The following is a 12,562-nucleotide window of genomic DNA, read 5'->3' as shown; positions in this document are numbered from 1 at the left end:
CGTACGTAGCCTCCCGGCCGTCTCGTCCCAGCAAGGAGAGGCGGTCTACTGCGGCGGTTCCACGGAGACGCGCGCCGCCGCCCTCCTAGCCTCCTAGCTCTCCCTACGCTTCCCTCCACCCGACACTGACGCCGCTGGCCGGCACGAGGTCGCTGGGCGCGGCGTACGCGGCCCGGCCTCGTCCACTGGTTCCCGGGACCCGCGTCGCAGGGAGCCACACGGGTGTGCCCCGCACGCCACCGCCGGGGACCCACGGCCGCATTCATGCCTCGCTGGGTCAGTCGGCGGGGCACGGGGAGATCGCCAGCTGCTGGCCCCGCACCGCGTCCGGGTCTTCGCGGCTCGCCGACGTATGGGCCCGGGAGGCACGGCCCACGTGAAACGGGCACAGCAGCAGCGGCAGCACAGGTGGCCAAAGCGAAAGAGGAGGAAAAAAAAACTGCTATATTCGAGGCCTCCCTCCCGACTCCATTAAAAGACAAAGACAAAGGCGTCGCCATTAGCCCACGCTTTGCTCTGTCTCCTCCACTGCTCCCCCACTCCCGTTCCCGCTCCCCACTGCTCCCCCTCTCCCACCGCGCCGCAAACCCTAGCCACTCCCCGTGCTCTGCTGCCGCTGCCGCTGCCGGAGCTCCCGCTCCTCCTCTTCCTCCCGCCTGGGCGCGCCGCCATTTCCCGAGGCGGCCGGCGCCGGCGGTGCGAGCGACGCGGGGTGGCGGCCGAGCTGCGCCGGGGAATGCTTGGCTTCCCAGGTGATTTGCTTGTCTCCCGACTCGCATTATCTGTTCCCCCTGCGAAGCGAGATATTTTCTAACTTATTTTGCTTTCGATTTACTTCTGCATATTGGGTTTTAATAGGGTGTTAGCAGTACAACTTAGAACCGGCCACTATGACTGTATCATAATAAGATGGCCGCATTATCGGGAACAGTATAACTGTAGCATAAGATTTAACAGTCTCCTTTCACGCGTTTTTGCTTGAAAAACACAGTTTTTTTTAGTTCCCACGGCTGCGCCTTGGATCAAATGACCGGCCGTATAGCTCCAGATTAATCTGCTTGCTTTTCGGCTGTGATTCACTGTTCAGTGTTCGCAGTGCAGTCCATAGTTTTTTATTCAATCCGTAATCCAGATATCTTTACTGATGTCCCATTCTCAGTGGAGCAGTATACTGTTAGTATTTACTAAGTTTCAACTGACTGAGTGCCCACCTGTTCTCCACTGAGGAGAATGGAGTGATACGAAATGCATACACTGCGCATGCCATGTAGCCGCTCGCTCTGAAGGGCCATTGATGTCACCGGGCAGCCTAATTTAAGAGGTCTCATGAATGCATACTCATGGGAGACCTATGAGATCGGAAACTCCGGCATCACAGAACAATGGTGGGCACCATGGGGACCATTCCTGTTGTGACTGGGGCGGTGTGTGATTTACTGTGGCATCAGTGCAGTACAGGCATATAGTCGTTGCACATTTGCCGTCATGCTACCCAACTAATGCCCAAGAGCTGCCACTATTATGATTCTCATGTTAAGTGCTTGTCTCTGATAGTCTCTCTTCTTGAAAGGTTCTGCAGTGTTGCTGTTTATACATCGGTGAAGATGAAGGGGCTCGGCTTTGCCTTTTTGCTTCTTGCACTTGTGCCACAAGTGGTACTCGGGACGCATGATGTGTACATTGTTACCATGGTTGGCGACCCGGTTGTGAGCTACACAGGCGGAGTTGAAGGATTTCCAGCGACCGCGGCGGATTTGGATGAAGAGATGGATGTTACCAGGTACTGTACTCTGCTAGATATTTTTGGCCATGTCTCTTAACATTTGTTTTGTGTTGCCTGGCATTCATGATTTTTCAAGTCTATTTCGGGAGATTTCACACTGTTGCAAATAGGGCATGTTATTGATGAATTGCAATTTTCAATTTCAGTACTTCAGTTACAATTGGAACTACCCTCTCTAATTGAAGGATTAATACTATGATGCAAAGATAATAGTCTGTGCTCACTCCAAATTTTCCTGATTTGCAGTGAGGCTGTCACATCGTACTCTCTTCATCTCCGAAGGCACCATGAGAAGCTTCTGGACTCGCTTTTTGTAGCGGGAACTTACGAGAAGCTTTATAGCTACCATCATCTTATTAATGGGTTTGCAGTTCACATGTCATCTTTGCAGGTATTTGCCATAATAAATTTTCTGGCTGGCACATATGTTTTCTTTCCAGTCTTGCAATATTATTGTGGCTAAATGCAGTAATGTTCTACTGTGTTAGGCTGATTTCTTAAGGAAAGCCCCAGGTGTTAAGTACGTGGAGAGAGATACAAAGATACAGAAATTGACAACACACACTCCACAGTTTCTTGGATTGACAACAGCGGTATGGCCAACAGGAGGTGGATTTGATAGAGCAGGCGAAGATGTGGTGATTGGTTTTGTGGATTCAGGAATTTATCCTGAACATCCAAGCTTCTCTACCCACAGAACTGATCCTTATGGACCTGTTCCTCGTTACAAGGGGAAATGTGAGATAGATCCAGCAACACAAAGAAGCTTCTGCAATGGGAAGATAGTTGGGGCCCAACATTTTGCAAAAGCTGCAATTGCTGCTGGAGCATTTAATCCCGATGTTGAGTTTGCATCTCCATTAGACGGCGATGGTCATGGAAGGTAATGCTCCTGATGGTACCCTTAGCTCTTATTAAGTAATTTGTTGTGCTTTGTTGCACTAAAAACGCCACACATGAAAAAAATATCTGCTTATAACTTCCAAACCTGTGGGCATCTTGTTTCAAATGATGATGGTTGGCCTGTAAAGTAAACCTTTCCGTTCCAAGCACCATCTTCATATTTAATCAATGTGGTTGTTTGCAATGTTGGTTTTGACCGAAAGTCATTCTGGTCATGTGAAAAATGGCATGGCTTATCTGATTATATGTTTACCTTTTACCCCTCCCTCAACAGTCATATAGCTGCAATTGCTGCTGGAAACAATGGGATTCCGGTGCGAATGCATGGCTACGAATTTGGCAAAGCAAGTGGCATGGCTCCACGAGCTAGGTAAGTTTTTATTTCCTTGGAATTTCTGAACAAAGTTAAACCTTGTACAGCCAACAGCAATGCTAAATTACCCACCTCAAAGATAGGGTTTTGCTTTGTTCTGTCTTTGTATGACTAGCATTATCCTGTTAGGACAAGTACAGTGCCTGTTTCCTTTCCAAAAAAAAGAGAAAGAAACAATACCTGTTTGGCAGAAGAACATAAGCACTCATTACTCATCAGTAGTCAGTACTCAATATTATCATAGCTGGATTCACTGAGAGAGCCATTTTGATCTTGCTTGCTCACCACTGACTTTTTGAGTTTGTGCTTGTCACTTTGTCAGGATAGCTGTGTACAAGGTTCTTTACAGGCTTTTTGGTGGTTATGTATCTGACGTTGTGGCAGCGATTGATCAGGTACACTATTAATTTCGCCAAACTTCTCACCAAAATATACATTTGATTGTATCATTCTTCCCACCAACAGTTTACCGTACTTGATATTGAGTAGATACCTGGGACAACTTTATGACTGTTATGGCCTTGGGGGTTGAAAGATGTGATTTATGATGTTACATTATCTAACAGTTCAACAACATTGTTCATTTGCTTGAGAGATTGACTGAAAAATAAAGGCATGGTTGGTAAACTATATCATTTGGTACTTGTGTAGGATTGATCATCTAAGTGACACAGATTTGGGGTGTATAAACCCCAAAACAGAGCCGCCTGCTTACTTCTAAATCAAGTGGGAGCTATTAACTTCAGTTATCGAGAAACTCATCTCTAGAACGTAATAACTTGCTACTGTATTATCCATGGACTGTATTGTGCGATGAATGAAAAGAATACATGCTGGATAACTGTAATGCATGTTAGTACTGTAAGCCTCCAACATATAGGAGCTAATGTATGTGGATGGCTACCTGCAGGCTGTTCAAGATGGTGTTGACATTCTCAACCTTTCTGTTGGACCAAATAGCCCACCAACAGCTACACGGACTACTTTTCTCAATCCTTTTGATGCAGCGCTTCTTTCTGCCGTAAAAGCTGGCGTGTTTGTTGCTCAAGCTGCAGGAAATGGAGGACCATTTCCAAAAACACTGGTGTCATTCAGCCCATGGATAACCACTGTTGCCGCTGGAGTTGATGACCGCAGATACAAGAATCATTTGATACTAGGAAATGGAAAGCGTATTGCTGGACTTGGAGTATCACGTAAGTTCATTTGGATATTTGGTGCATACTGCATAACAAGAAATATCCTGCATTTGTAACATGTAAACAGTATTCTTGGCTCTCTTTTTTTTTCCCAAAAAAATTGTAGTCCCACTGATCTCTGCATCGATTGATGCATGCTGTCATAAAAGTATCCTTGGCTAGCCCCACACTTATTTATAGTGCTAATGTCCACACATGGACTCTACCTCAAGTTCCCATTATACTATGTACCCAGACTCTTATTAGATCCTAATATACTACTTATCCAGCATCTTTTCATCTGATTGTGAAAATGCTTTGTTCGGAAAATGTGTTTTGTTCTCTTTGTAGGCTCTTGATTGTAGAGTTGAAGTCCTTCTGTGTAATCTTGTAATAACTGTCAACAAATGTCCATTTTATAGTACTGTGACTGGTGCTGGTATTCTGACAATTAACATTTCTACCTGTGGTTAGTTGACAATTATCTTATCTGACTACAGCTGCCACACATGGAAATAAATCGTTTGGCCTGATTTCTGCTACTGATGCTCTGCTGGGTTCATCTTCAACCAAGTACAGTGCACTAGATTGTCAAAGGCCAGAACTCTTAAATAAGAGGAAAGTTCAGGGGAAAATTCTATTGTGCGGCTATTCTTTTAATTATATTTCTGGGACGGCTTCAATCAAGAAAGTGTCTCAAACAGCCAAGAGTCTAGGTGCAGCTGGCTTTGTTGTTGCTGTAGAAGATAGTTACCCAGGGACAAAGTTTGATCCTGTGCCTGTCAATATTCCTGGGATTCTCATCACAGATGTCAGCAAAACAAAGGTATTTAGCTTCGATGGAGCCTATTGTGCAGATATGTATAGACAAACACCATTTGTAAAAGTAGACGTGACCTGTACTGCAAATCAGCCTGTTTATTTGTTTTCTGTCAATAAGCTGCTTAGAAGCCAGAATTTAAGTTCACATGCATTAGAATTGTTCTCAAATCTCAAGGAACCAACTTGCAAATACTCCCAGAGCAGTGATGTGGATTGCATGCATTGCTGCTATTGTAGAATTAGTTAAAATACCCATGTAAGTTCTATAATGATTTTTCTGATATAGCACATTGACATCAATTTTGGCCATGCAGGATCTTATAGACTACTACAACTCTTCTACAACAAGAGACTGGGCTGGACGGGCTACAGCGTTCCAAGCAACAGTCGGTATTGCAGATGGTTTGGCACCAACACTGTTCAATTCAGCTCCCCAGGTTGCGTTGTTCTCTTCCCGAGGGCCTGATGTAAAGGATTTTAGCTTTCAAGATGCTGATGTTCTTAAACCTGATATACTTGCTCCTGGCAATCTTATATGGTCCGCATGGGCGCCTAATGGAACAGATGAAGCAAACTACGCTGGTAAGTTTCCAGAGTTTTTCCCTCAGCGATAACACACATGCTTGTTTCAGCATTTTTTGGTCAATCGATTTTAAATTATTAATCTAGTTTCAAAAGGAAATGCTACCTTGATTTCTCTTATGCCCACATGCCGAATGCTTCAGGACAGGATCTAGTTTGAATAATGTTGTCTCTTGTGATGGCAGTAATCCATAAAGATGAAAGGCATCCATTCTGTCTGAATAACCCAAATTCTCTGTCATGCCAATTGGTTTTTTCTAGGAGAAGGATATGCAATGATGTCTGGAACTAGCATGGCTGCACCACATATTGCTGGCATTGCAGCACTAATAAAACAGAAGTACCCCAAGTGGAGCCCGTCAGCAATAAAGTCCGCCTTGATGACTACTGCCAATACGATCGACAAAGGGAGCCATCCTCTCAGAGCGCAGCAATACTCCACGTCGGAAATGATGACGCTTGCACGGGCCACACCTTTTGATTATGGCAGTGGCGCGGTTAACCCAAGAGCTGCCCTGGATCCTGGACTAGTTCTAGATGCAAGTAAGTTGAATTTTTTTATGCAAGTCTATTGTGAATTTCTCTTCTGCCCTGCTGTCAATTTGTGTTGCAAGTCTGTTCTTAAATAATTATGTCCCTTGCCCTTCCATGTTATTATTACCATAGTGATGCCATATTCAAATCTAACATTGCAATGCTTGTGTTGGCAGCTCACCAAGATTACATCACATTTCTGTGTTCCATCCCTGACGTCGATCCAAGCGAAGTATCAAACATAACCGGCTCACGCTGCGGCTCTGACTCAAAGGGGCAGCGGCCCTACGACCTCAACATCCCCTCGATCACGGTCTCTCAGCTCAAAGGCATCCAGACCGTGAAGCGGACGGTCACGAACGTGGCCGACGAGGCGGAAACCTACACCATCATGACCAGGATGTCGCCGGAGATCGCGCTGGATGTCTCGCCTCCCGCGCTGACGGTGCTCCCCGGGTCATCTAGAGAGATCACTGTGACCCTCACGACGAGGTCGGTGACCGGCACCTACAGTTTCGGCGAGATCACGATGAAGGGCGACCGGCGCCACCTAGTCAGGATCCCTGTGGTTGCTATGGGGTTCAAATAGAGTTATGGTTCTCTGATGCAACCTAGCTGAGGAGTGTTGTAATATTTTGTAGCTTGGTAGGAACAATAAGAGCCGACGTAATTCGGTAATGATGTATTGTCTGTGTTATGATGGTGCCCCAGGTGTTGTAAAAATATGTGGGGTTTTGTAGCCTATTTATATGACATGGTAGAGATCTCCAGGTATCCATCCAATCCAACCTTCTGCAGTTGTAATGCATTTCAATCTCAGTCTGGCATCTCTTCATCTTTGCTTGAGGTATTATTCTAGGTTAAGAACGATCGAGTACACGTTGCCAGTGCTGCATGTAGCATTGCAGCTGTTGAGAAACACATGTTTAGGGTTTTGCGTGGATGGTTAACATCCAGCCTCACGTCTTAATATATAGATGATTATAATTACAATTACATACGTATACAAATACGTGTACAAGGACAATATATTAACCCTACTTTACATGCCCCTCAATTTGAACTACATACAAGATTCAGATTGGTTCTAAAACGGTCTAGCATCTGTCTAGTAGCGGGTTTAGTAAATACATCCGCTAACTGATCATATGTAGAAATAAACCCGACTTCCAGTTCACAAGCAGCTACTCGTTCTCTCACAAAGTGGAAATCAATCTCAATGTGTTTAGTCCGAGCATGAAACACTGGATTCACCGTCAGGTAAGTTGCCCCTAAGATACTACACCACAATATAGGAGTGCGCTGCCGTGGGACTCCAAGTTCTGTGAGAACTGAGTCTATCCAAATGGCTTCAGCCGCGCCATTGGCCAATGCCTTATACTCTGCCTCGGTGCTTGATCTCGAGATTGTGGGTTGCTTCTTCAAGCTCCAAGATACAAGGTTAGGTCCAACAAATATAGCAAAACCACCAGTGAAGCGCCTATCATCAACACAGCCTGCCCAGTCTAAATCGGTGAATATACTCACTCCAGTAAATCTGGACTTACGAATCCATAGTCCCATGTCTAGCGTACCTTTGACATATCTCAGAATACGCTTGACTGCTTCCCAATGATCCTTCGTTGGCTGAGACAGAAACTGACACACTTTGTTCACTGCGAAGGAGATATCAGGACGAGTGAGGGTCAAATACTGAAGTGCTCCAACCACACTGCGATACCGGAAGGAGTCATCTCTACCCAGTAGTGCACCAATATGACGTGAGAGACTCTCGGATGTAGCAAGCGGAGTAGAAGTGGCCTTGCAGTTCTCCATGTTGACGCGATAAAGAAGATCCAAAGCATACTTTTTCTGCGTCAAGGTCATGCCCCCTGAATGAAAGGACGCTTCCAAACCAAGAAAGTACTCGAGGCGACCCAAATCTTTGATGGGAAAGCTAGCAGACAACGACTGCACAAGACGATCCACCACGGCGGGGGTAGACTTGATCATAAACCCACAATTCATCGGATCTCAACAAACACACCGCAAAAAGAGTTACATCGAATAGATCTCCAAGAAGATCGAGAAGAACTTGTTGGGGAACGTTGCAGAAAACAAAAATTTTCCTACTCGTTTCACCAAGATTATCTAGGAGTTCATCTAGCAACGAGTGATTAGATGCATCTACATACCTTTGTAGATCGCGCACGGAAGCGTTCAAAAGAACGGTGATGATGTAGTCGTACTCGACGTGATCCAAATCACCGATGACCAGCGCCGAACGGACGGCACCTCCGCGTTCAACACACGTACGGGACGGGAGACGTCTCCTCCTTCTTGATCCAGCAAGGGGGGAGGAGAGGTTGATGAAGATCCAGCAGCACGACGGCGTGGTGGTGGATGCAGGGCGTCACAGCAGCAGGGCTTCGCCGAGACTACGAGGGAGAGACGTAACGGGGGGAGATGGAGGCGCCAGGGGCTGGTCTGTAATCCCTCCTCTCCCCCCCACTATATATAGGGGTGCCAGGGGGGGCGCCGGCCCTAGTAGATGGCATCTACTAGGGGGGGCGGCGGCCAAGGGGAGGTTTCCCTCCCCCCCAAGGCACCTAGGGGTGCCTTCCACCACATGGACTCTTCCATGGTGGAAACCCTAGGCGCATGGGCCTATAGGGGCTGGTGCCCTTGGCCCATCTAGGCCAAGGCGCACCCCCTACAGCCCATGTTGCCCCCCGGGACAGGTGGCCCCACCCGGTGGACCCCCGGGACCCTTCCGGTGGTCCCGGTACAATACCGATAACCCCGAAACTTGTACCGATGCCCGAAATAGCACTTCCTATATATAATTCTTTACCTCCGGACCATTCCGGAACTCCTCGTGACGTCCGGGATCTCATCCGGGACTCCGAACAACATTCGGGTTTCTGCATATACATATCTTCATAACCCTAGCGTCACCGAACCTTAAGTGTGTAGACCCTACGGGTTCGGGAGACAAGCAGACATGACCGAGACGACTCTCCGGTCAATAACCAACAGCGGGATCTGGATACCCATGTTGGCTCCCACATGCTCCACGATGATCTCATCGGATGAACCACGATGTCGAGGATTTAATCAATCCCGTACGCTATTCCCTTTGTCTATCGATATGTTACTTGCCCGAGATTCGATCGTCGGTATCCCAATACCTCGTTCAATCTCGTTACCGGCAAGTCACTTTACTCGTACCGTAATGCATGATCCCGTGACCAGACACTTGGTCACTCTGAGCTCATTATGATGATGCATTACCGAGTGGGCCCAGTGATACCTCTCCGTCATACGGAGTGACAAATCCCGGTCTTGATCCATGTCACCCAACAGACACTTTCGGAAATACCCGTAGTCTACCTTTATAGTCACCCAGTTACGTTGTGACGTTTGGCATACCCAAAGCACTCCTACGGTATCCGGGAGTTACACGATCTCATGGTCTAAGGAAAAGATACTTTGACATTGGAAAACTCTAGCAAACGAACTATACGATCTTGTGCTATGTTTAGGATTGGGTCTTTGTCCATCACATCATTCTCCCAATGATGTGATCTCGTTATCAATGACATCCAGTGTCCATAGTCAGGAAACCATGACTATCTGTTGATCAACGAGCTAGTCAACTAGAGGCTCACTAGGGACATGTTGGTGTCTGTTATTCACACATGTATTACGATTTCTGGATAACACAATTATAGCATGAATAAAGACAATTATCATGAACAAGGAAATATAATAATAATGCTTTTATTATTGCCTCTAGGGCATATTTCCAACAGTCTCCCACTTGCACTAGAGTCAATAATCTAGTTACATTGTGATGAATCGAACACCCATGGAATTCTGGTGTTGATCATGTTTTGCTCTAGGGAGAGGTTTAGTCAACGGATCTGCTATATTCAGGTCCGTATGTACTTTACAAATCTCTATGTCTCCATCTTGAACATTTTCACGAATGGAGTTGAAGCGACGCTTGATGTGCCTTGTCTTCTTGTGAAACCTGGGCTCCTTGGCAAGTGCAATAGCTCCAGTGTTGTCACAGAAGAGCTTGATCGGCCCCAACGCATTGGGTATGACTCCTAGGTCGGTGATGAACTCCTTCACCCATATTGCTTCATGTGCTGCCTCCGAGGCTGCCATGTACTCCGCTTCACATGTAGATCCCGCCACGACGCTTTGCTTGCAACTGCACCAGCTTACTGCCCCACCATTCAAAATATACACGTATCCGGTTTGTGACTTAGAGTCATCCAGATCTGTGTCGAAGCTAGCGTCAACGTAACCCTTTACGACGAGCTCTTCGTCACCTCCATAAACGAGAAACATTTCCTTAGTCCTTTTCAGGTACTTCAGGATATTCTTGACCGCTGTCCAGTGTTCCTTGCCGGGATTACTTTGGTACCTTCCTACCAAACTGACGGCAAGGTTAACATCAGGTCTGGTACACAGCATGGCATACATAATAGAACCTATGGCTGAGGCATAGGGGATGACGCTCATCTCTTCTATATCTTCTGCCGTGGTCGGACATTGAGCTGAGCTCAATTTCACACCTTGTAACACAGGCAAGAACCCCTTCTTGGATTGATCCATATTGAACTTCTTCAATATCTTATCAAGGTATGTGCTTTGTGAAAGACCTATGAGGCGTCTCGATCTATCTCTATAGATTTTGATGCCTAATATATAAGCAGCTTCTCCAAGGTCCTTCATTGAAAATCTTTTATTCAAGTAGGCCTTGATGCTGTCCAAGAGTTCTATATCATTTCCCATCAACAGTATGTCATCTACATATAATATGAGAAATGCTACAGAGCTCCCACTCACTTTCTTGTAAACGCAGGCTTCTCCATAAGTCTGTGTAAACCCAAACGCTTTGATCATCTCATCAAAGCGAATGTTCCAACTCCGAGATGCTTGCACCAGCCCATAAATCGAGCGTTGGAGCTTGCACACTTTGTCAGCATTCTTAGGATCGACAAAACCTTCCGGCTGCATCATATACAATTCTTCCTTAAGGAAACCATTAAGGAATGCCGTTTTGACGTCCATTTGCCATATTTCGTAATCATAGAATGCGGCAATTGCTAACATGATTCGGACGGACTTCAGCTTCGCTACCGGTGAGAAAGTCTCATCATAGTCAACCCCTTGAACTTGTCGATAACCCTTAGCGACAAGCCGAGCTTTATAGATGGTCACATTACCATCCGCGTCTGTCTTCTTCTTAAAGATCCATTTATTTTCTATGGCTCGCCGCTCAATGGGCAAGTCAGTCAAAGTCCATACTTCGTTTTCATACATGGATCCTATCTCGGATTTCATGGCTTCTAGCCATTTGTCGGAATCCGGGCCCGCCATCGCTTCTTCATAGTTCGAAGGTTCACCGTTGTCTAACAGCATGATTTCCAAGACAGGGTTGCCGTACCACTCTGGTGCGGAACATGTCCTTGTGGACCTTCGAATTTCAGTAGGGGCTTGATCAGAAGTATCTTGATCATTGTCATTAACTTCCTCTCTAGTCGGTGCAGGCACCTCAGAACATTTTCTTGAGTTGCGCCATTTTCCGGTTCAAGAGGTAATACTTCATCAAGCTCTACTTTCCTCCCACTTACTTCTTTCGAAAGAAACTCTTTCTCCAGAAAGGACCCATTCTTGGCAACAAAGATCTTGCCTTCGGATCTGAGGTAGAAGGTGTACCCAATAGTTTCTTTTGGGTATCCTATGAAGACGCATTTTTCCGACTTGGGTTCGAGCTTTTCAGGTTGAAGTTTCTTGACATAAGCATCGCATCCCCAAACTTTTAGAAACGACAGCTTAGGTTTCTTCCCAAACCATAATTCACACGGTGTCGTCTCAACGGATTTCGAAGGAGCCCTATTTAAAGTGAATGCGGCAGTCTCTAAAGCATAGCCCCAAAAGGAAAGCGGTAAATCGGTAAGAGACATCATAGATCGCACCATATCTAACAGAGTGCGATTACGACGTTCGGACACACCATTACGCTGAGGTGTTCCAGGCGGCGTGAGTTGTGAAACTATTCCACATTTTCTTAAGTGCGCCCCAAACTCGTGACTCAAGTATTCTCCTCCACGATCTGATCGTAGAAACTTAATTTTCCTGTCACGTTGATTTTCAACCTCACTCTGAAATTCCTTGAACTTTTCAAAGGTTTCAGACTTGTGTTTCATTAAGTAGATATACCCATACCTACTTAAATCATCAGTGAGGGTGAGAACATAACGATAGCCACCGCGAGCCTCAACACTCATCGGACCGCACACATCAGTATGTATGATTTCCAATAAGTCGGTTGCTCGCTCCATTGTTCCTGAGAACGGAGTCTTGGTCATTTTACCCATAAGGCATGGT

The 12,562-nt window shown here is 46.1% G+C and overlaps 1 protein-coding gene across 3 annotated transcripts; it reads left to right on the top strand.

The window, feature by feature from the left end:
• The first annotated feature begins 480 nt into the window (after positions 1-480).
• On the top strand, positions 481-6,994 carry LOC119336737 (subtilisin-like protease SBT2.6). Of its 3 annotated transcripts, none has more exons than XM_037608815.1 (11): positions 481-752; positions 1,571-1,780; positions 2,030-2,174; positions 2,272-2,666; positions 2,961-3,056; positions 3,382-3,454; positions 3,970-4,255; positions 4,738-5,063; positions 5,374-5,641; positions 5,903-6,184; positions 6,352-6,764. In XM_037608815.1, exons 2-11 carry the CDS (start codon positions 1,605-1,607, stop codon positions 6,762-6,764), a joined length of 2,460 nt encoding a protein of 819 aa, XP_037464712.1. In that variant the 5' UTR covers positions 481-752; positions 1,571-1,604. The 3 variants fall into 3 exon arrangements, with proteins under 3 accessions (XP_037464712.1, XP_037464710.1, XP_037464711.1); XM_037608813.1 differs by having other exon boundaries at positions 639-752; positions 1,580-1,780; XM_037608814.1 differs by lacking the exon at positions 481-752 and having other exon boundaries at positions 1,605-1,780; positions 6,352-6,994.
• Positions 6,995-12,562: the final 5,568 nt, after the last annotated feature.

The sequence above is a fragment of the Triticum dicoccoides genome, chromosome 7B (genome assembly GCF_002162155.2).
Source record: "Triticum dicoccoides isolate Atlit2015 ecotype Zavitan chromosome 7B, WEW_v2.0, whole genome shotgun sequence".
Lineage (NCBI taxonomy): Eukaryota > Viridiplantae > Streptophyta > Magnoliopsida > Poales > Poaceae > Triticum > Triticum dicoccoides.
Note: the sequence above shows the minus strand (reverse complement) of the source record. Positions and strands in the feature narration are given on the sequence as shown.